Source organism: Urocitellus parryii, chromosome X (assembly GCF_045843805.1).
Source record: "Urocitellus parryii isolate mUroPar1 chromosome X, mUroPar1.hap1, whole genome shotgun sequence".
Taxonomy (NCBI): domain Eukaryota; kingdom Metazoa; phylum Chordata; class Mammalia; order Rodentia; family Sciuridae; genus Urocitellus; species Urocitellus parryii.
Genome location: NC_135547.1, coordinates 122,137,419 through 122,162,046, shown reverse-complemented (window position 1 = coordinate 122,162,046; position 24,628 = coordinate 122,137,419). Strand labels below are relative to the sequence as shown.

Below are 24,628 nucleotides of genomic sequence, written 5' to 3'. Positions count from 1 at the left end.
GAGAGAGAGAGAGAGAATACAAATAATAATAATAATAATAAAAATTAAAATATTAATAATAAAATGGTGGCAAGGATGTGGGGGGAAAGTACACTTATATTTTGTTGGTGGGACTACAAATTAGTTCAGCCACTGTGAAAAGCAGTATGGAGATTTCTCAAAATAAATAGGAATGAAACCACCATGTGAACCAGCTATACCACTCCTTGATATTTATCCTAAAGAACTAAGGCAGCATACTACAGTGATATAGGCAAAGCAATGTGATAGCAGTGCAATTCACTATAGCCAGGTTATAGAACCAGCCCAGGTACCTATCAACAGATGAATGGAAAAGAAAATGTGGTACATATACACACTAAAGTTTTCCTCAGCCATAAAGAAGAATGAAATCATGGCATTTGCTGGCAAATTATGAAACTGGAGAACATCATGTTAAATGAAATAAGCCAGTCTCAAAAAGTCAAGGTTCAAATGTTTTCTCTCATGTGTAGAAGTTAGGGAAAAATAGGGATGATCCCATGAAAATAGAAGGATCAGTGGAATAGAGGTAAAAGAGGGGGAAGGAGAAGAGTCTGGAAAAAGGAGAACTATGTAATGAAATTGACCAAATTATATTACCTCTCCTATACCAGCAACTGGTCCCAATCTCTCTCCCTTCTCTCACTGGAATATCTTCAATAGTCTCCTAATTGGAATCTCTACATATATGAATATACCACAATGAATTTCACCTTTATGTATATCTGTGAAGCACCAATTTAAATAAATAAATATATATATAAATAGAAGGAAGACCAGTAGAATAGAGGAAGGGTGCAGTGGGAAGGAAAAGGCGAGAGAAAGAAGTCCATGGGACTTAAATGGAGCAAATTATACTCCATGCATGTATGATTGTGTCAAAATGAACCCCAATATTATGAATAACTACAACATACTAATAAAACGGACACAAAAGATAATTTAAAATGTAAAAAATAAACAAATAAATAAATAATCAAATTATACAACACCTTAGAAGATGCAATAGGGGGAAAAGAGCTGACAATGTCAGGGAGCGTGAAAATATAAATGGAGGAATGATACAATTTTAAACAATGTGATTACAGTAGTCCTCATTATAAAAGATTCTATTAAAATAATGACTTTATATAGAAAGGAGAAAGGCACGTATATATCTGGTAAAGAATATTCCAAGCAGAGGGAAGAGACAGTGCAAAAACTCTAAGGTGAAAGCAACAAGATGGTGTGTTTGGTGTAGAGAGTAAAGGTGACGTTAGAAGAGGTCAAATAATTATGGTGGATGGATAATGTAGATTTTCTGTTCATTACTGAAAGAATTTCAGTTTATACACTAAGTGAAATGTGAGCCATGGAAGATTTTGAACACAGAAGTCACATGATATGATTTATATTTTAAAACTCTTAATGCTGCTTTTTTGTTGATGATAGACCCACGGAGAAAGGGAGTTTGTAGAGATCCCATTTAGGAGAGTATTGAAGGTATTCAAGTGAGCGAGGGAAGAGGGAAGAAGGGACAGAGATTGGGACCAGTGGCCAGTGTAGGAGAGGTGATAAAGGACCATATTCTGCTGCATGTATATTGAAGTCCAGTTAATAAGTTTTCCTGAGAGACTGGATATGAAATTTTAAAAAAATTAAATTTTTATTTGTGTGTGTGTGGCCACTGCATTGATGCAGTTACCAGCCAACACTGCCATGGGAAATATTACAAGTAGAATAGTTTGGTATAAATGTCCATGAGATATCAAAGTAGAATTATTAAATAGGCATTGGATAGATTAGAGAGGGATTAACAGATTTTGGCTAGATTTACTAATTTCACGGATTGAAATGTAGCTTCTGGCATATATTTGTTTCATTTGCTAGACTGTAAATTCTTTTATGGCAAGACCATGTCTCATTCATCTTTTTTTATCTCTAGCCTTTAACATGGTTTCAGGAGAATGAATATCACTGTATTTTACTGATCTTCATAGAGGCTACATGAATGAATAAATGGGTATATAATTTCATGAAGCCAATTTATATGCTTTGAGAAAAGAACATTTTTCTCTTGAGAAAGGGAAAAGACCTCAAATTGTTTTATTTACCTTAAAAGGCTTGCATGTTCAAGCAAGTATCATAGTAAAGGATTACATAAGATCTTTGAACTTGGCACTGTATTGCCTTTTCCATGATTTTAGTTGTATGAAGACATAATAAATACATTGGCAGTTTTAGTTCTTTTTATTCTTGCTTTAAGAGAATGATGCATATTGTGTCGATAAGAGCAGAGTTGCCAATTTCTGGACAAGCTAGATGATCAGATAAACTGAATTCCAAAGAAAATAAGCAAGCATATTCATTGATTTGAGAAAAATTCTATAGTTGAAAAACTGGGCCAACAGAAAAATAATGAATTCTAGCAAGTAGATAACTTTATTAAAACTTAATTGAAAAGTTAAAAAAGTCAATATCATTCACAATCTAAGAATTAAGTATACTTTCACAGCTTACTAATAATTTTATATCCCAAGTCTATTATTTATTAAAACCAGTAACCCTATTCAAATAAATGTAATACTAATGTAAATATTTCATAACTTTTAGTTTCTACATGATATTTAACAAAGAGAGTGCAATAACTAACTGAATAAAATTGAAGTGTAAGGACACCTGAAATTTATTACTTTCCTGAAAATTCCCCAGTCTGTCACTATAATTTGTTCTACTGACTTATGTTAAATGAGGATGAATTATACATTCTAAGATCTGTGTCTCTTTGGAATTCATGAAGAAGAACATACACACACACATGCACACACACAAAACACCTATTAATGAAAATTCATCATTAACAAGATAATTTAAAAGAACAGATATAATCTGACTTCAAGATTTTAGAAAGCTTGGCCTACATATTTTTACATTAGCTTCAGGTTATATATAACTACACAAAAAGATGAGTAACAATTCATTTAAGCTAACTAATTTTAAATGTGTATCAGATGTGAATGATGATAGAAAAAAGAGGAATTATCCTAGTAAGGATTTTAGGTCCCTGAAAAATGTGTATTAATATTCAGGCTTTAGAAGTTTATGTGCAAGTACTTTGTATAACTAAATATTTAATTTTCTGAATAGGCAATACATTTACATGAATGCCCACAAAAAGTATTTAAAGACTTCCCTAACCCTGTCTTCTATAAGCCCAGTTCCTAAGTCTGTATCTCTCTCAACAAGTAAATAGTTTGTATATATATATCAGAAATATATTATAGTTATAGAGTTAACCCATAAAAGGATTAAAAGTTACCTGATATTGAACTTTCAGATGCCAAAACATGGACATTAGGTAAAATCAACTTTTGTGTTCTCATATATTTTCTGTTTACTATACTTTGGATGAATAAAAGTTACTGATTTCTAAATGTTAATTTTTAGCTTACTTGTTTACTGAATTTCCTTAATACTTATAGTAGATTTTCCAGGTGGTTCCGTTGAGTTTTCTAGATAGTGTGTCATAATGGTTATAATATTATCATTTCTTTTCTAAATTTTATACTTCTTTTTAAAAATATTTTTTAGTTGTAGATGTACATAGTATCTTTATTTATTTATTTTTATGTGGTGCTGAGGATCAAACCCAGTGTCTCATGCATGCAAGGCAAGTGCTCTGCCACTGAGCCACAACCCCAGACCATAAATTTTATACTTCTAATGAATTTATTTGTCTAATTACTTTGATATCTACCTCAAGTCCCATATTGTATGATAATTCTAATATGAACATTCCTGTCTTGTTTCTGATACCAGTTGCAATTTTATAAGTATACACCATTATACTTTTGTACACAGTGTAATATTATCAATTATTTTACAAAGATCTTGTTTGAATTTTATAAATATGTTAGTATATCACCAGATGATCTTATAACTTTTTGCTTCAGATTCAGGTCCAGAAGGGTTCATAGAGGACTTCTAGTGTACCCTGAGAGAACAGATAATTCTAAGCTATTTTGCCTGTTTCAGAACCTACTGTATAAAATACTTCTATATCATAAAACATAACAATGATATCAAAATTCACAAAAGATTATATATTACATATGCATACAAAATATTAACTGCACACAAGCCTCACTTAGGAAAATGGATGCAAAAATGCTATACAGCAAACAATTCATCAAGGCATTAAAAGTAATAAGTTATGACCAAGCACGTCTTCAAGAATGCTATAACTCACTAAAAATCTATTATTAAAGTAATTCATATTAATTTGTCTAAGGAGAAAAATATGATGATTATATGCTGAAAAGGTAATCCTTGAAGAAATATGTTTCTTCTAGGGAAATAATCTACTTAGATTTTTTAAAAATCTCTTCTGGGAGGAAGAACAATGCAGTAGAGGAAGGGTGTCAAGGGGTAGGAAGGAGTGATGGAAAAGGCAGGAACTGCAAAACGAAATTGACCAAATTAAAAGTGGATTCCACTTTTACGTATACCTATGATACAAAAATTGAAAAAATAAATAAATGTAAAGAAGGCCAATAGAGTAGAGGAAGGCAATCAGTGGGAGGGAGGAAGAATGAGAAAAAAAGAAGTGCTAGGAATGGAAATGGAGCAAATTATGTTATCTTCATTTATGAATGTCAAAATGAACTCAATTATTGTATATAACTATAATGCACTAATATAAACATTTTTAAAAATCACTTATGGGGTCAGTTTCAGAGAATTATTTTTTATAACTGCTTTATTAAGTTTTCAATCACTTAAACAAAGTAGTATTTGTGAGTCTTTATTTTTCTTTTTCTGTTTTCTTTTCCATGATCATTTCCTGTTTTATATAGTTATATCTTTACTTTCTTTCTTGATTAGCTAGCAGCTTATTTTATCTAAAGTGTTAGTTTTCCAGTGTATTTATTTTTAACTATATTCCTTTTTTCTAACTCATTCTTTCCTTTATTTTTAGTAATCCCTTCACTCTACTTTCCTATAGTGAATTTTATTTTTACTGATAAAATATTAAATATAAATCTCATTCTGAGTATCACTTTAGATAGGTCTTATAAATTCTGATACAAGCATTATTTTTAGATATTATGTAATTTCAGTTTACATTTCCTCTTTGATTCAAGTATTAAGATAATAAGTTCTTTCTGGGAAAGAATGAATTTATTTCTTAAATTTTGTTGTTATTGTTATTTATTTTCAGTTTTATCATATTATCAAAAGAAAATATTTGCTATAGTATTTCAAGTTCTCTGAATTTATTGAAATTATCTTTTCAGTCTAGTACATGGTTGTTTTGTTAATATTTTATAAGCAGTTGTAAAGAAAGTATATTTTTTAATCTATAGAATTGAGAAAAATATGAGATCTTCCTCATTAACCATGTTATTTAGGTCTATCATTTTCTCTCATTTCCAGACTCAGCTTACTGGATATTTCTTCTGAAACATCTTCTCAAACCTTGCACACTCCAAGACCAGATGTATTCCTTTCCTCTCTGCTTCTCTAGCACTTGTACTTCCCTTTATCTTACCAATTGTTGCATTGTATTATATTTGTTTATTTACTTGTCCAAACATTCAAGGTGCTTGAGAACAGGGTCTATGTCTTATATACTGCTGTATCCTAAGGATCTGACAGTTTTAATCACATAGAAGGACCTCAGAGTCACTTATTGAAAAAAAATAAATAGTATCGTAACTTTCTTATAGAAGAAAGAATTTAGAATTCCTCTTATATAAGAAAGCTGAAGGAAAGGAGGGAGACACTAGGTAGAAAATATTAAGGATAGATCAGAGTTATCTGGCAAGTAGGGAGTCTTCCAAACAAGTTATATAATAACAAGCCAGACACTGGCAGCCTACCACAATGGTACACAGATGTGGGTCAGTAGCACATCATCAGCCTAAATTCAACAGGAAAAATGGCAGTTGCCAGTATTCATCATCACTGTCATTTTCTACTTCCCTAATTCTGTATCCTTCTTATGAATATACCACTAATTTCATATTACTAATCTAGTTTCAATGTTCAGGAACTTTCTCAGTCCTTTTTTCCCTTGTACAATGAAAATTCCAGTCAATTAGGCCAATCTCAGTTGCGTTTTGGTTTTATTAAAATGATTTGTAATGAATTGTGACTGACTTTATCAACTTAATTTTTCAGGACATATGTACGTCCCCCAAATGGGAATCTACTAATCTAAATAAATCTTCTGAAAAGTTCCTCCATCTCTATGTCTAATTATGCTTTGGGAATGTATGGAATGCCTTTAGAGCAGGAATCCATATTCAGTCTTGCCCTTTGCTTTTCTTTCCCTCATCTGGAAATCGAGAGAATTCCATTAACTGATCTAGAAAGTTGCCTCAGCTCTGGAGTTCTAAGACTGCTATCCTATCATCTGGCTTTTGCAAATTATTCTAAATAACCCAAATCACCATTGGAGAATTAGTGAGGACATGCAAAGCAAATATTTAATTCACAATAAGTGCTCAAATGGACATGAGTGGAAAGAATAAAAAGCATTCCAAGTAGTAAAACTAGATTGAATATATGAAGTCACAGTGAAAGAAATAAGGCTTAACCTAGTACCAGGCATAGATTTGCTCTCAACTGGTCCTTTGACATTGGGAAAATCTCTCAAGGACTCTGACCTCAGAATCTCTATAACTATGGTATATAGAGATAGAATAGGTTATTATTCAACTTTTGGAAGATCAATGTACCTTACACAACATATATTAGTTGTCCATGGTGACAATGTGCTTCATAATGTTAGGAGAAAAATAGGCCAAAATTATACAAACTTAGAATTTTCATTATGTTACTCATTAATGATATGCCTTTAATATTACCACCATGAATCATAACACTGAATTGTAAAGCATAAGTGTATCTCTAATAGCATTTGGGAGAATATAAACTGGAATTTACATTGTTTACAATCTAAAATTCCTGAAGAATAATTTTGCCTAGTTTTCTAAAAATTAATAGTTTGAGATTCAAAGGTAAAATTCAGCTGTTTCAGGCAAGAGGGTGATTTTAAAACAAGAATCTTTGGAGAAAACAGCTCCCATTTACAGCATTACTTTCAAGATACAGACATTACCCTAAATCTTTAAAGTGCTTCTATCCAGGAAGATGTCACAGGAGACTGACTCTCACATTTAACTTTAATGAAGATCTTAAATTAGATGAAACTATTAATTAATCTAACTAATTTGCAATACTCAAGGCATTGACTCTAATGACATTATGGAAGTATAAGAGGTCAATTCCACCATGATGATGAGTGTTAACATGCTTGAGGACTTATAAGGTACCAGATCCAGTTCTAAGCACTACCTACTTATTTCATGTGTATCTCAATACTTACAGCAAAACTATGAAGTAGGTTCCATTATTATCTCCCATTTCTCAGCTGAGAAATTCAAGGCACAGCATCATGTTATTAAGTATCTTTTAGTGAAATGCTACTAATATTTTTAATTGATGTCCTGTTGAAAGGAGTAAATTCTACTTTGGTAACATCTACATATTTATAGGCTTAAAATATAACCATGATTCCATCTTCTTAAGGAGCTTCATGCTTAGCAGAGCACATATTATTTATATGATATTTCCACAAATAAAGTGTTCCTCTTATTTCCCTGACCCCAGGAAGGTTGGTATATGCTAAATAATTCTTGCACAGGATTAGGAAATACTAGTTTCTGTTACAGTTATACAATTCTAATTTCATAAATTTGAAACTGGCTTTGCAGAGCAACAAGGAAAGTGATGAGAGTTAAATTATATGGGTCATAGAGATTCCAAATTGATTTGGTACTTACTTCTTCAGGCTACTTTTTGAACTATGTCAATGCTCTGCTCTTATTGGTAATGTGCAAATCAGACAGACATAGGGTGTTTTTTAATAATCAGGGTAGTTTTAGGAGTGTTAAGTCTGCTTTTTTGCCACTGTGACCAAAAGACCTGACAAGAACAATTTTAAGGAGGAAAAGTTAATTTGGGGGCTCACAGTTTCAGAGGTCTCATTGCACAGACAGCTGGCTCCATTCCTTGGGGCTCAAAGCGAGGCAGAACATCATTGAGGAAGAATGTAGTAGAGAAAATCAGCTCAGGAAGGGAGCAAGGGAGGGAGAGAGGGAGGGAGGGAGAGCAGGAGGGAGAAAGAGAGGGAGTGGGAGAGAGAGCTCACCAGGGACAAAATATAAACCCCAAAGGCACACCCTCATGGACCCACCTCCTCCAGCAACTCCCCATGTGCCTGCAGTTACCACTCAGTTAATCTCTATCAGAGAATTAACACACTCATCAGGTTAAGGCTCTCATAACCTAATCATTTCACCACTAAAGCTTTTGCATTGACTCATGGGAGTTTAGAGGAGATATCTCACATCTAAACCATAACAAGGATAATGTGTGGTATCTCTGCCATCCTGGTTCTACATGGTGACTAATATGGCAGTCATTGTTTTTGTATCAGGCTTCCATGATCTAACTTGAGGTTTGGGTTTTTTCAGTAAAATGCAGATTCAATAACAAGTATTATGGATGCAGACTGGTTGGGAGGTGGTCACAGAAAAATTAGAGAATATGGAATATAAATAGGGAAGGGAGAAAAGAACATAACAGCATATTATTGAGTTGGTTACCATGGAAGGCAACTAGGTTTCAATCATGCTGAGGATTCACTAAAAACTGTGAAACTCTCTTAAGACTTGCCCCACCAAGTAATAGGAAATCTGGGATCTTTGTCTAATACCTCTATCCTCCTGTGGTTGAGGGCTTCCCCTGGGAGTATTCTAGGTTTCTTTGCATACATGCTGAGAAAATTACTAACGTGCCAGAGAAATCTCTCAAGCAGAAAAACAATACCTTAAGATGAGTTTCTGATGGTTAACATAATTGACCATGCACTCTGCAGGTAAACTCAGGGTACTTACTACACACATGTGATTATTTTTTCATCAGCACCATTTGTTTCTGAGCAAGGAAGTCACAATTTTTGCCAAGTTATACCTGGCACATAAAGATGGCCAATGAATACACATTGTTAGATAATACCAAAAGTAGTAAGGCTGAATAGAGGGCACAAAGGTTGCTACTGGGGCTCACAATTCTAGTAACCTTAAAATTTGGACCCCATACTGCTATTGACTTGGCTTCCTCTTTCTCATCACTTTTTATTTGAGTCACAGGATCTTAAAATAACAGAATCTTTAGAAATGATCAGTTCAAACTTTTTAGATGTTTTTTTTTTTCAATCTCAAAGGAGGAATTTGAGGGCCATAAAGGTAAAATGATGTGAAGGAGTCTGCAAAGTCCACCAGTGGCAAAGCCAAGACCAACATCCCTAGCATATTCTCAGTGCTCTCTCCATCATAGCCCTTCTGCCTCCTCTTAGTTTATGTAAATCCTACAGAATTTATTTCTATTAAGAGACTGAAATTGATCTAAACTCTCTGAGGCAGATATGTGTAAATGATATTAGAAACTGATAGGCTCAATGAGCCTAACTAAACTGTTTTCACACTTACAATTTATCTTTTAAGTATTCTGTACACTTTCACAATGAAAAATAATAATGCCTCCTGATGGTGTGACTTTTTTTAGTTACTCAACACATTTATTTATGTCATTTTATTCCAAGAAGCTGTTGGATTTCTTTTTAATTACTAACAGACTCCTGCAGGCTAGTATCTATTGCAAATAAGTATCTAATTATTAGTGGATGATTTGTGCTTTGGATTTTTGTGGTAAAAAGAGAGGCATGGAGCTGACTTGCAGTCAAAATGCTACTCAGCTACAGAAAATGGGCACAGTGGAGATACGATCTTTGGTAATTTACACTACCAAAAAGGGAGATCACCAGCCTGGCCAGAGGCTTTTTTTATGACATTAATTCCCAACCACTGATTGACTCATAGCTTCTTTTCTTTTTTATTTCCCTACATGGAACCTGAAGCATGGTAGGGCCCTAGAATTTTTCCATTTTAGTTTTACTTTGCATGGTATGAAACAGTAGGTCGCTGATTAGCTTCAAGAGCTTTAGGTTAGAACACACTAGGCTTAAGTGGCCAGAATCCCATGCCAAGAAAAGGAGGTTTCTGTCAAGTTGGCTCCCATGGAGACATACTTGCTGACCTGCAGCTTCCACTGTGAGCTCACATTAAAGTACAGAGCTGATGTTAAACCAGGCCACAGGTCAGAGGCTGGGCAGGAAAGCTTTTCAGCTACAATTGACTATCATTCAACTGAAATTAATATTTCATGCCATACTCTCATCAGTGAAATACTCTGACCCTCCACCAAAGCAATTCCCATCCGTCCTGCTGTAACACTCAGCTGCATTGTAAGGAACCTCCATACCAGGAGTTCAGTCCTTGTTCATGGGGAAATAGCTCCTTTATCAGTGAAAGTTGAACTGGGCTTCTAACATTGCCCCTATTTTGTAGCCCCAATCACTCATTTCCTAAATACCTTACCACCAGTCATCTCAGAGGTCAGCTTTCATTAGGAGTACACTATTCATGACTGTCATGGGATGACAAAAAACTTGCATATATTTACCCAATACAGGTCCATCCACTTTGATAGGGTTCCAAGTTTCAGAAATTGTCAAGAGTAAGACATTTAGTCAGTGACACCTTCTTAATCTGGTCTCTTAATCTCTTTCTAAGGGGCATAGCCAATGTAAAAATCATATGCCAATAAGCTCAGTTCAGGGGATGGACACTCTTCAGCTCTTCTATACTCTTCCTCTCATTAAGTCCCCTCTTGGGGGCCACAAGATGCAGACCAGGAGAAAATCTTTGTTACCACCATATACACTACCAACTAGTCCAAAGCCTTTCACTTAAAGCAGTCTAAAGGACAGGACTGGATTGTTTTTATTAAATTCACCTTTTCTATTTTCTTGCTCACAAGTATGAAATTTGAACTTGGGGCAGGGTGGAGTTGGGAAGTAAATAAAGAAATGGACAAGACACAAGAAAGTGAAGCACCAATTGCTGACTGAGAAAGCAAATTAAGGAGAATGTGGTTATCTGTCATCTTTGAACATTTTTATCACAGTACCTCCATGGCAGTAGGTGTGAAAGCGCTTCTGTTTCTTACTTGTCCATCCATCTGCATGTACTTTCTCACCTCTTCCACATCAGATATTGTCATCTGGTGAAATTACAGTCTATAATTCCTCTGACTCACCTCCGGAGAGGGAGGTTCTCTAGGGGTCAATGAAAACAAAACAAACAACAACAACAACAACAACAACAACAAACCAACAACCAGAGTTTGGAGTCAAGCCAAATCAATTGTGACTTTCAGCTCAACCATCCCTTAGCTGTATAATTTTGGTAAAGTTAATGAGTAAATTTAGTTTTGCTATCCTATAATGGAGATAACTCATAATGTTGTCTATTTCAAGCTTTTTTTTTTGATGATGGTGATATTGGTGATTTGGTTTTGTTTGGTTTTTGCAATAGAATACCTCAGCCCTCATGACATACAAGAGTACTCACTACAGTGATGCTCCATTTTATGTGAACTTAGAATATGTGCATTTAAAATAGGGCAATATAAAAATATTAATAAAGTCTTAATGCATGCAGAGAACATGAAATACAACAGATTGTACTTTACATTTATTCCTCTGGGGAAAACTGCCTTGAATTATGCAAGTTTTGAATTATGCAATGTCTTCAGGAGCTTATCCCTTGCAAACCAATGTGACTGAGCATCTACAATCTGCCAAATGAGCATTAAGATTTACATAAAATGTCTTACTCAATCCTTCAATGACCCCATGGGACTAGAATCCTTGAGCCCCTACCTCAATATGAAATATGAAGAAACTGAGATTCTGAAAGGTTAAGTAATTTTCCCAGGTTCATTGGTCATTCAGCTAGGATTCAATTACAAGTTGGCTTGGCTCCAAAGATGCTTCTATTCTTTCTTAATCTGTCAATCAATCACTCTCTCTCCTCTCCCACCCGTCTTGCACACATACACTGACTTCACAAACATCTATTAAGTGAAGCATCATCTCATCATCCCCCAAAAGCTTATGGTTGTCTTTCTAATACTGAGATAACCCAACTGGCTCTCTTCTTAAATGGGGCTGTTTTTCCAATAGTAGACCATTTGCTACTGACCTCCCACTCCCTTCTCTTTCCTGCTCCTTAGAGAAGAAACATATATCATTTGTTTTGTCCCTGAAGGTGAAGCCACAGGAAGTAGATCATGGCAAAAATCAATAAACCTATCAGCTGAAAATGTAATGAAATATGGCAGACACAAGCACAGGGAAGAAGGTAGCACCTAGTCCTGCTCCCTCCAAATGCAACCTCCTCCTCACCTTGGCTCCCCCAGCTGCCTATATTTGCAAAGGGCTGATACTCAAGGAGAGTATTTCTGAAGTGTCCCTATGATTCTACTAACAATGGATATCAGCTGGTATTCCTTGTGTATGCTTGGACTGGCAGTTCTACTCTTCTTACCTCTCCTCACAAAGAACTCACTTGGATATTGAGTTTTGTCACGCTACTTTGAAGAGTTTCCAGAATGCCATAATGACAGAAGTTTATTCATCTTTAGTAATAATATCAATTAACTAAGCCTGTGTACTGCCTGGATGCCAAACAAACTCACTGGTCCCCAAAGGTTGTTCAGGACCATCTGAAATTGGTTGGTTCCTGCAGAAACCAGGCTGGAAGGCACTGCCACCCAATGGATATTTCTGCAAACAACATCTTCATGAGTTGTGTTTATTTAACTACTTTGCCTAGAATCCAACAAGACTATTAGACATAAAGAAAAAAAAATGGGGAGGGGGAGGTGATACTATGATAGGCTAGGTAGTCAGTACTGTCATCATCCCTCTTTGCCAAAGAAATCTGATTTTCCCAGCATTAAACAGCAGGTGTGAGATCTTTAATTAGGCAATAAAAATGGCAACTTGGCAGTGAAACTATAAAGATAAAATTGTGTAACACCATGAATCTTTGGCACCAAAATTAATTTGACTATTTTTATTTTTTCTGATGATACAGTGACTGAGTATAGATAAAAGAAAAAAACAGAAAAGGAAAGCCAGAATTCTCATTTCTATCTTTGTTGATTACTAGCTGTGTAAGTTCTAGACATATATTTAATAAGCTAATTTTTTCCTTCATAAAATGGGGATGGAGAAAGTGGTGGTATAATTCATTGCACTCAATAAAAGGCAAGTTGATTAAAGATACCAAAGGCTTCTATTCCATATAATGGAAGCACATCTCAGGCTACTGTGGCTAACAGGTATTCTTCATTTCAACAAGTGTGTTAATCAAAATTAATTAAAAATTTTCCAGTTCTAAATTAGATAAAATGAAATTATACTGTACAGAGCAGAAAAGCTTCTATTCTGCTTTAGCAATGGTTTGCAGGCATAGTTTGAGAATAATTAAACATTGACTCAAGCTGGAGAGTGTGAGAGATCACTGCACTTAAAGAAAAATATCTGAGAAAAGTAAGATTGCTCTATGAATTCCATTTTGTCACTTTTCTATTAAAAACAATATTTGGTTGGTCATAGCCATTGTGAATTCTCTCCATTATAGAGAACTTCCCTTCTCTGTACATGTCATAAGCAGTCCTCTTTGATTGGCTGCTGGAAGTATGTCACAACTCTCTGGGGTCAGCCTGGTGGCTGGAAATGTGGATATACTTTAGTTGACACATTGTCACAGGGAAGTCTTTACCTAAGGAATGGAGAGGGTGTCCAAGCTGTAAGGACATTCAGGTCATCCTCATACAATGATGATCCAGTCTTTTATCCTGGGGAAATAGGGAGTAGAAAAATGGCTCAACACAGGAAAAACTGGCTTTCTGACACAGGAAACACTACAGTGTCTGAAAATAGAAAAAAATAAATTGTAGGGTTAAAATAAATTCATGACTTGATTTTCAACTTTGAAACTAAACTGAGAATGTAGTTCATGGAAAAACTAACTCAAGAAAATTTGCTCAAGTTTTTAAAAACTGCCAAGACAGTATTGGAAAGAACATTAAAGGAAAATATCTCTAGAGAATATTGACATGATGCCAAAACAACCAAGCAATTAACTGAATTCTACCATCTAACTGATATGTTCAAAAAACAGATAAATGTTTATATAGTGTCATGAAAACCTAAACTACTTGATTGGCTCTACTTTTCTGCCAGAGATTTATAAACTCTGTGAGTTGCAAAGTTATAGATATAATAAGTGTTCTTTCCCATAGTAAATGCAAATCAAGAGTAATCCAGACATAATGAGCTATCAGTTCTAAAATATGTGAGCTAGAATTTTCTTCCTTATAATTATCCTTTTATAGCTGACCCTTAATATAAAGCACTGATTATGAAAGGAATTTGAATTTATATATTGCTTGGAAAATTTGACAATCAATAGAAATTTATGGGCACTTACTAAATGGCCAAAGACTTGTCCTCAGTCACAGATAGAAAAAAACATTATTAAATCTTATACTTTGAATATTCTATACTTTGGGTGGATACAGCAAATATTCATTAGGTAAATATTAAACTAAACAATTCTAAGTGTAAGAGCATTAGAAATTCTAAAGATGAGTTGGTACACTGTGGGCTAGGATAGGCAAAGAAAGTATCACTTTGGAAATGGAATTTGAGCTACTCCTTGAGGAATTGTCTAGAAATAAACAGGTAAAAAATGCAGGAAGAATGCAGATCAGTATTCCTCAATCCTATAACACTATTAATTTGGGGGACTAAGTAATTCTTTGTCATGGGTGGGCATCCTATGCTTTGTTGGGTACTTAGCAGCATCCCTGTATTCCTCTACCTCTAAAATCAATAGCAACTCTGCACTTCTCAGTTGATATGATCAAAACCATCTTTATATACTGCTGAACAGGCTGGGGATATACCTCAGTTGGTAGTGCTTGCCTCGCATGCATAAGGCCCTGGGTTCAATCCCCAGCAACACACACACAAAAAATGATAGATACCGCTGAATGTCCTAGAGAACAATATCATCTCTGGTTGAGGACCACTGAACTAGACATAGATCTCTGGGTTTGGAGCTTTTTTCTCTATCTTGGGGATCAACTTCAAAATTATTGGCATTTGGGCTAGATAAGTTTTTGATGGGGCCACTCCTGGGTGTTATGTTTAGCAACATCCTTGATCTCAATCTACTAGATACCAGTAGCACCTCCCTCTGGTTGTGATAACCAAAACTATCTCCAGACATTGCTAAATGTCTCCTGGGGTGCAAAATCACCTCCTTCATTTGGGAACCACTGATACAGACAATGAGTCATCAGTGAGAATGGATTTGACTTCCTCAGGAGTAAATAAAATTGCTTAAACAAAACCCAAAGTCTGTGTTAGGAAAGAGTGGAATAAGATTGAGTAACTAGAGCAGACACATGCTGTGCAGGATCTCAAACACCAGAGCTTATAATAGGCTGCCACCAGTAGTTCCTAACCACATATGTTTCAAAATGAAATTGGTGCTTTAAATTTAATCATAGAGAAGCAAAAGGACTAAGTGCCACAGGGAGGAACTGAAAGCAGAAGGACCAGTTATGAAGATGTTATAATAATAACCAGGTCTAAGCATCAATGCTGAGATTGTAGTGAAAAAAAGAGAAAAAGAGTAAACCCAAGGGTATTTTGCAGAAAGAAATGTTGAGTCTGTTCACTAGAGTATTAGAGATAAAGGCAAGGAGGAAACCAGTGTTAAAACCAGGGTTGCTTGTGAGAAGAAATATTATAATGAGATGATTAGAAAAGGAGGGGATGTTAATGAGTTTGATTTTACAAATACTAACTGTAGACATCTTAGAATCAACACAGGTGTGCTTGAGAAGTCAGGAATGCAGGATGGATTTGGGAGCTTTGAAAACACAATGCCCTGAAATCTCTAAGGATTAATTGAGGTTGCTTTCTCATTCACATCACACTCTACTCTGAAGCAGGTGGCCCTAGATCTTTTAGGAACCCAGGCTTCTTCCATCTTATGGCATTTCCATCTTGAACAAATGACACTCAAGGTGGCTATAGAAGGGTTAAAATCCAAAGATCTCATGGAAGATTTTAGAGGCTCTGAAGTAGCACGTACAACTTCTGCCACATGCCTTTGGGGATCCAACTGGACTGGCATATCTAGTTTTGCTGGTAGAAGAAATAGGATGCATGGGAACTTGGACAATCTCTGGTATAGGAAAGATACAGATACACACACACACACACACACACACACACACACACACACACCACTCCTATCACTCCATGTACATATGAATAAAAAGAAAGCTATAGGTCTGGATGAATTCATTGAGGATTTGAAGACGGAATAGAAATTGAATAGGATAGAATTCACAGAACATAGTAAATGGAAGATGTTCCACAAAGGATTCAGAGATGTTGTCAGAGAATCTGAAAGAGAACCAGCCCTGTGTAGAAGTGGAAAGTGTCAAAAAAAAAAAAAGTATAGGCAAATTCCCATAAGAAGGGAAAAAAGTTTGCTTTTGCTAAGACTTTGGCTTTTGGATCACCATGATAATTACAAGAAGACTTATATTCTGTACCCTACTTCAAAACTATCATTAGCTTATCATCACGAGCAATTTAACACCAAACCTATCTGGCTTTCAGTTACATTTTGCTGGCCCATCCGTTTTCCTCTCACCATACAACCCCTGAGTACCCAACATGTCCATGTCACTGGGTTTCTCACCATCTCCCAATTCCACTGTATTCTTTCCCATTCTTAGGGTTTTGCCTTTACAGCTTTTTCTACCCAACAAAGTACTGGCTTTCCTCAAGCCCTAAATTGAATGCTGCCCCTTTCAAAATTGAAGGCTTTTCCCCTATCAACATCAACCTCCCCATATTCCACCAGTTTTTGGTCCTTCCTCTATTCCGACATGTAGAAACATCTACATTGCATCAGTTATGCATTCATGTGACTGTCTCGCTCAACAGACCATGGGTTTCTTAAGCCCTGAAACAATGCCACAGGGAAGTGCAACACCAGTACAAACAAGACTACAGTCTAGGTCACAGAGTGGCAAATGTTTTCTTGTGAGACCATTTAGTATTTTAGGATCTGGGGGCCATTAGGTTTTTGTCACCACTGTGCCATTTTAATACAAAAGTAGCCATAGATAATATATAAATAAAAATTACTGTGTTTCAATAAAACATTATTTACAGGACATGTAGTAGGCCAGATTTGATCCTTGGGTCATAATTTGCTGTTCTCTAATCTAAGTGAAAGCTACTTTCTGGTACACAGTGTGATGAAAGTCCTCTAAAGTATAATCTAGGAAGTTCTAGGAAGAATCAATATGCATATCTATCATCTTTATATCTTCTGCCCCATATCCCAAAGGAAGTAAAGTATCTTCCACATAGTAGCATAGTAGACTCTAATCATTTTGTTTAAAAAAATATTTTGGAATTAAATTTGCCCAAAAAGATACCAATTTAGTGAATCATAATAGCATTTTGAGAGTTTAATTATCTTTGAAAACTGTCTTGCAAATTTGTAGTAAAGTAATTCAGGAAGGGATCATGTAAGCCCAAAAATCATAAAAAGAATGAGATAGGAAAAAATGTGAGCAAAAAAACATGTAAGGATTAGGCCCCAAAGAGAGAGAATCTGACATTAGAGCTAGATAAAAGCTACAAAAAGGAATTTCAATCCTGAGGGACTAACACCAAGGGCATCACATTGTATGTAATAGACATCTCACAACACCCTCTAAAACTGAGTGAATAATGCATTTATTGCCAGCACTTCAATGCTGGAAAGATGTTCGTAATTTGGAGGAAACTCAGAGACCAACCAAAATGATTAAGAGACTAAAAGAATTCATTTATGAGCAGCTAAAATGAGGTCAAATACTTATGTGGCCTGCTGATGGTCAGAAGAAGATGTGGAAAAGGTCTACAAATTACTGAATATTGTACACATCAGGAAAGGGAGGAATGATGGTCAACTCTATTGGATATAGTTCTTGGTATGGACATATCTTAGGCACTGACAAATTGTTCTCTTTATTGGGTCTTAAAACATTTACAGGCCATCTGAATAATAAATAACTGGGAATAGTGTGATTGGTAATGTTCTATTATTACAGGAGAGCGGGATTGCCCCAGAAGAGCAGCACAAGATAAAATTATTGCTTATTAAAATTTTCTGGGAATGCGAGGTGTGTTGAGAGAATTCAAAATTGCTAATATTCCTCTCTTAGAGAGGTTTCAAATATATGCAATTATAGATAATAGGATATAGTTGAGAATTACTGAAATTCAAGCACAAATATGCAGAAAACTTGATATTTCTTTCCTTTTTTCTTTCATTTATTTACTCATTCAATGATCCATTCATCCTAAATAGCTAATGTCAGGACCTGTGATGGTGATACAAATAGTAATATTGCACAGAACCAGTCCTCTAAAACAAACAAACAAATAAAAAATACTTTTACAGCCCATGGATAGGGTCAGGGAAGCAGGTGAACTAAGAAGGAACAGACAAATTCAATAGACAGAGTAAAATAATAAAGAAAAAATGGCCCCTAACTCAGGAGAGAGGAAGAAAGAAGGTTAAGGAGGCTTCCCGAGGGAGTGGGTATTTGTGCCAGATGCTGAGGGATTCTGAGGAGTCCATTAATCACACACACACACACACACACACACACACACACACACACACAAAATGGGAATAAGCATCCTAAGTAGGAAGAATGATATATTTAAAGGGCTAGAGATGAAAAAGTGCTAGACCACTGTGTCACAGCATATGTGAGACTGACAAGTAGTTTAAACTGTCTGAAACAAATAATGTAAGCAAGGCAGGCGGTCATCTTAAATAATTGGGATACAATAGGATTGTGATTTTTATTTTCCTTGTTAATACTTATCTTTTTCAAATCTCTTCCACTAACAAAATCACCCTTATACAGACAAACAGTTGCAAACAATCTATATACCACTTATTCTGTGCTTGACACTAGTTTTAGCTCTTTACTTATATTAAGTGGTTTTATCTACATAACTCCATGAGGTAAATACTATGATTGTCCATATTTTACAGGTTATACAACTTGCAGAAGTTAGAGATATAGTCAGCAGCAAAGTTGTGATTCTTACTTGGGATATTTCTCTCCAGAGTTCTGCTTTTAAGTCCTCTGTGCCACTGCTAACTTTCTAAGTCAAGAGTCTATTTTTCTATCATTTACTCCTATAATTCATCTAAAAACTTATCCAACAAATAAGCTGAGACAGTCAAATATTTGGGTGGAAAATGTTCATAGCAACAAAATTAATATTCGCAAAAATGAAATAGAAAATAAACTAAATATCCTATAATGTAAAATGATTAATCATAGCATGCACCATTACGCAAGCCTTGAGAATTATGATTTAGAAAAAAGTTAAATGACATTGGAAATACTATACAGGCCAAAGGGAAATGCAAGATACAAACTAATAGTATGTTTATATTCAGCAAAGAAATACATTAGTTAGATCAAGTTTCAATTCTAATCGTGGCTCTGTTACTTGTTAGCATTGTGACCTTGGGTAATAATTCAGCCCTTTTGTACTCCAGTTTCCTCATTAGCAAATGAGGCAATAAATTGTTTTGAGGGTCAAAATTAATACATATTCAATACTTACGATGCTTGCTAGCAATCACTTAATGACAATATAAAAATTTAGAAAAACCTATATAAAAATTAGAACTGAATAGTATACTCACCTGGCAGTTTAAAAAGTGTCTTTTGTAATCTGGGATCCAATGCTACAATATTATTCATTTCTTTTCTTCCCTATACTTTAAAAAATAATTGTAAATTGAGTGACAAAGGGGATATTCTCCTTTGCAAATAAAAAGTATTTGATTTCAGAATCTGCATTGTTAAATTATAAGACTTACTAAACACTTAACCAAACACCAAAGGGCTAAAAATATAGTTTCCTTTTTTTTTTTTTTTTACCAGATACCTTCTCAAGGTTAGAGCCCTGATATTTTGGTTGAATACTCTTGAACTGTGTGAATTTAATACTACTTAGAACTGTTGTCACATCACGATCAATAAATAGATGGAAATTACAAATTGGTTTTTAAAAAGCCTAAGGCTATGCAGAGTTTATTTCTCATTCAAGTTTGAAATTATCTTAATTATACTTATTTTTAGGTGTCAGAAAGATTAAAAGGAAGTGAGCAGTTTTAAAAATAGGGTCCTCTTCATTTTACCTGAAAGTTTTATTTTTCTCTTTTTTATTAAAGAGATCTTATGTTTTAAATTGATAAGTAAAAATTTTGTATACTTATAATATACAACACAATGTTTTGAAATACCTATACATCGTGGAATGGCTAAATCAAGCTATTTAACATATGCATTTACTTAAACAGATTTTGTAGTGAGAACAGTTAAAATCTATTTGGAGCTACTTAAGCAGTCGGGCTATACTGAGCAGGGATGAAGCTACTTGAGCAGTCAGGCTATACTGAGAAAGATGGAACAAAGCAAACAGGGCAGGGGGCCATGTGACTTTCACTGCTCTGCCCAGGATCTTCTAAGTAGAACCAATGCATTACTTATACACTTACATTTTAGATGTCATAATCTTTTTTTAACTTTTTGATTGACACACGGTATTTTTACATACTAATGAGGTAAAATGTGATGTTTTGAGGTATTATTTTCCTTGGTACTGGGAATTTAACCCAGGGCCTCATACATGCTAAGTGTATGCTTTATCACAGAGCTACATGCCACCCCACAATGTGATGTTCAGATTCATGTATATATTGAGTAATAATCAACTCAAGGTAATTAGCATGTCCATAACCTTTTATCATCTCTCTCTGATAAGTAAACTAAACATTCTCTCTTCTGACTACTTTGAGCTATATATCATTGTTATTCATATCCACCTGTACATAACACAGAACATCAGAATTTATTCCTTCTATCACAATGCACCTGATTATCCATCCCTCTGCAACATCACCAACCCCCTACTCTCACAGTCTCTGGTAACCACTATCCTAATCTCAACTTCTCTGAGACCAATTTTTTTGAGATATCATATGAGTAAGATCATGAAGGGTTTGCCTTTCTGTGCCTAACTTATTTCACTTAACATAATATCTTCTAGTTCCATCCATGTTGATGCAAATGAATACAATTCTACCTTTTTATGGCAGAATAGGACTCCATGGTGTATATATACCACATTATATTTTTTGTGGTGCTGGGGATTGAACCCAGGGCCTTATACATGCAAGGCAAGCACTCTACCAACTGAGATATATCCCCAGCCCCACATTATCTTTACCCATTTCTCTGTTGATGAACATTTAGGCCATTTATTGCAGAACTATTCACAATAGCTTACCAACTTTTTTAGGGAAAGGATAGAAAGAAAATCTTTGACTCAGGAAATGAGGTTATTCTGCCACTCACACCATTAGGAATCTGATTTTCCTGAAAGTTTTCATTGCTTTTCTCTCTCTCCCCAAACCTCTCTCCCTTTCTCTTTCTCAGGTCTCCTATGTAAAAGCGATTGACATTTGGATGGCAGTGTGCCTTCTGTTTGTGTTTGCTGCCTTACTGGAATATGCAGCGGTGAACTTTGTCTCCAGGCAACACAAGGAGTTCCTACGCCTCCGAAGAAGACAGAAGAGACAGAATAAGGTACAGTGGGCCCTCAGTACAAAGTTATGTACAACCTGGGGTGATTAATCAGGCAATATAATTCAGAAAACAGAACACAGAATGACCAAGAAGCTGAAGTTAATTTGTGTTCTAATTTGTCTTAGTGTGTTTATTGTTATTCAAATCAGTCTTTTAAATTTTGGGATGGAATTATCAGATTTGGCAAATAAAAATACAGGAAATGCAGTTAAACTTGAATTTCAGATAAATAAACAATTTTTATTATGAATATGCCCCCAATATTGCATAGTATATACTTAAAAATAATTTTTTTAGTATATTTCAAAATCAAATTTTACTGAGCTCTCTATATTTTATCTGGCAACTCCAATTAGGTATGTATACCCAATTTGAAAATGTTACTTTAAAATTTTTGCTATTTTGAATGTTGATAATTTGTGTGTATGTGACCATGTGTGCACATAACTGATCTGATTGACTTTTTTTCATCAATTGTTCCGGTTTTATGTAAATAATGCCCTCATGGTAATAGCATGTCCATCATGTAGACTGCAACTTGACATATCCAATTAAACTGATCTTATTGCCTCAACTTCAGTGTAGAAACCTAAGCCTTACACTATCCAGAGGTTTGATAGATCTCTAGTTCAAGACTATCATGCTAAGTGAAATAAGCAAGACCCAGAAAGTCAAAGGTGAAATGTTTTCCCTGATATGCAGAAGCTGGTACAAAATAAAGGGGGGGAATGAAATGGGGGATTCCATCAAAATAGAAGAAAGATCATTGGAGTAGAAGAAGGGGATTGAGGGGCAGGAAGAATGGACAGAATAAGGAAAGAACAGTGGAATGAATTGGACCTAAGTTTCCTATGTAATATATGAATATACTACAGAGACTCTAACCATCATGTATATGTACAAGACACTAATTTTAAAAAAAAAACAAGCAAACAGCAGAAATATCAGTAGAGTAGAGGAAAGGGAACAGGAGAAGGAAAGGACTAGGGTAAGGGGAAGTACTGGTGACCAAATTAGGGCAAATTATGTTCCATACATTTATAATTGTGCCAAAATGAATCCTAATGGTATGTATAACTGACATAAACCAATAGAAAATGGAAAAATAGAAATACAGTTCAGCAGCTCTAAAACTTATCTGCATATTAGAATCAACTGGGTTTTATGTATTTTTGAGAATTTTTTTCATATTTATTTATTTATTTTTATATATTGCTGAGGATTGAACCCAGTGCCCCACATATGTGAGGCAAGCACTCTACCACTGAACCACAACCCCTGCCAAATCAGTTGGGTTTTAATTTCCTGACCACATCCCACACCAATTAAATCCCCATTTCAGGATAGGATATAGGCATCAGTATTTCTGCAGCTCCCCCAGGCAATTCTACTGCATGGACATGTTTGGAAAGCACTGTTTTGGTTTATGACCAAATCTCATATAAGATACCAGAAGGCTTACAGCTGTTTTCTGTCTCCAACTCTGAGAGGGAAACATGCCCTTGGATATAAGAGAATATTACCTCTTGTAATAATATTGCTAGAGAACCAAGTTAAAATTTTAAGTATAGTATAACTAAAAAGAACAAATACAAATAAATAAATTTTAAGTATAATAGATTTTTAAAAATCTTTTCCCCCTAAAATTTGAAAAATTGAACCTGCTGATAAATTTGTACTTACATGCTATGTTGTTAAAGCAAAACCAAAATGTTTCACTGTCAATCATTGCTTCCAAAATTCTAGATGTAAAGTTGAATGTTTATTGTTATATATTGCTTACATGGAGTTTATATATGTGTGAGCTGAAGTCCTAACTGCATCTCCAAAAAGGTTTTCTGCATATACTCTAAAAAAGATAAATATATCCTACTCGCTGCCATCTAATACTCTTTGTTATGTTTTCAAACATTTTTGTCCTACCACAGCCTAAAGAAAACAAACATAGCATAAATATACTTCTTGGTGTACATTACTTCTTAATATTGGACCTTTATCAAGTTTTCTCTCTCTGCCTCCCTGTTGGTGCTAACCATTCCTTCAACCCATCCACAAAAGTCCTGTAAATAGTGGCACAAGGTCAGAGTCACTTTGCCACATAAAAAATATTAGATTGTGATGGTATTTCAACACACAAACAATACAGAGTTTAAACAACTCACACAGTAACTACCAGTGGGTTATGTCATTCAGAAATCCCTTTTATGCTCTAATACTACCCAGGTTTTGCCAATCTTACCCCTATGATAATAGGACTCATCTCAGACTCTTATGGAAAAATCAAATTCTTAGTGAACTCCCCTGATTGATAAAGTTTGAGGAGTTACACAAGAAACTATATGCTTAATAATTATATAACATGATTCACATGATAAGTTTAAGAAACACTACACTGGCTCACTAATTGTATGTCAGACAATTCATACTTCTATTATACTGTTAGAGCATAAAGGATTGTTTTATTCTAACTGAATAGGATCTCTGGTTAGATTCAACTTTGCAAAGAGGCTGAATGGATAGTCATGGAATCAAGAGTAGCAGCAACAGATCAGTTAGGAGGTTATCCTAGAAATATAGGTAAGAGATGGTAGTGATAAGGTATTGGTCATGAGAATGGAAGAAAATAGATTCAAGATCATTCATTTAATTCACAGATATTTAATTGCTTCCTACTATGTGCCAAGCACTATCTAGATCCTTAGAATATTGTTGAACAGAATAAACAAATGCAATTCATTGATGAAACTTACATTCTAGTGGTTATGCTTTAGAGGCAAAAATAATCAATAGGTCATGCTGATGCATTTGACATGAGGAGGTTAAACATAAGAGAGGAATTGAATGACACACAAATTTTTTGTTTAAGCAGCTGGGCAAT

General features: G+C 34.9%; 1 protein-coding gene across 5 annotated transcripts in view; it reads left to right on the top strand.

Moving 5' to 3' along the window:
- Glra2 (glycine receptor alpha 2) overlaps positions 1–24,628 on the top strand; it is a 185,595-nt gene that overhangs the window by 128,330 nt on the left and 32,637 nt on the right. For 4 of the 5 annotated variants that reach the window (XM_077793933.1, XM_077793934.1, XM_077793937.1 and 1 more), the window contains one exon: positions 21,601–21,750. In XM_077793933.1, the coding sequence (XP_077650059.1) occupies positions 21,601–21,750 (150 nt within the window). Of the gene's footprint in view, positions 1–21,600; positions 21,756–24,628 lie in introns of all 5 variants that reach the window. The other variant, XM_077793935.1, reaches the window with a different exon arrangement.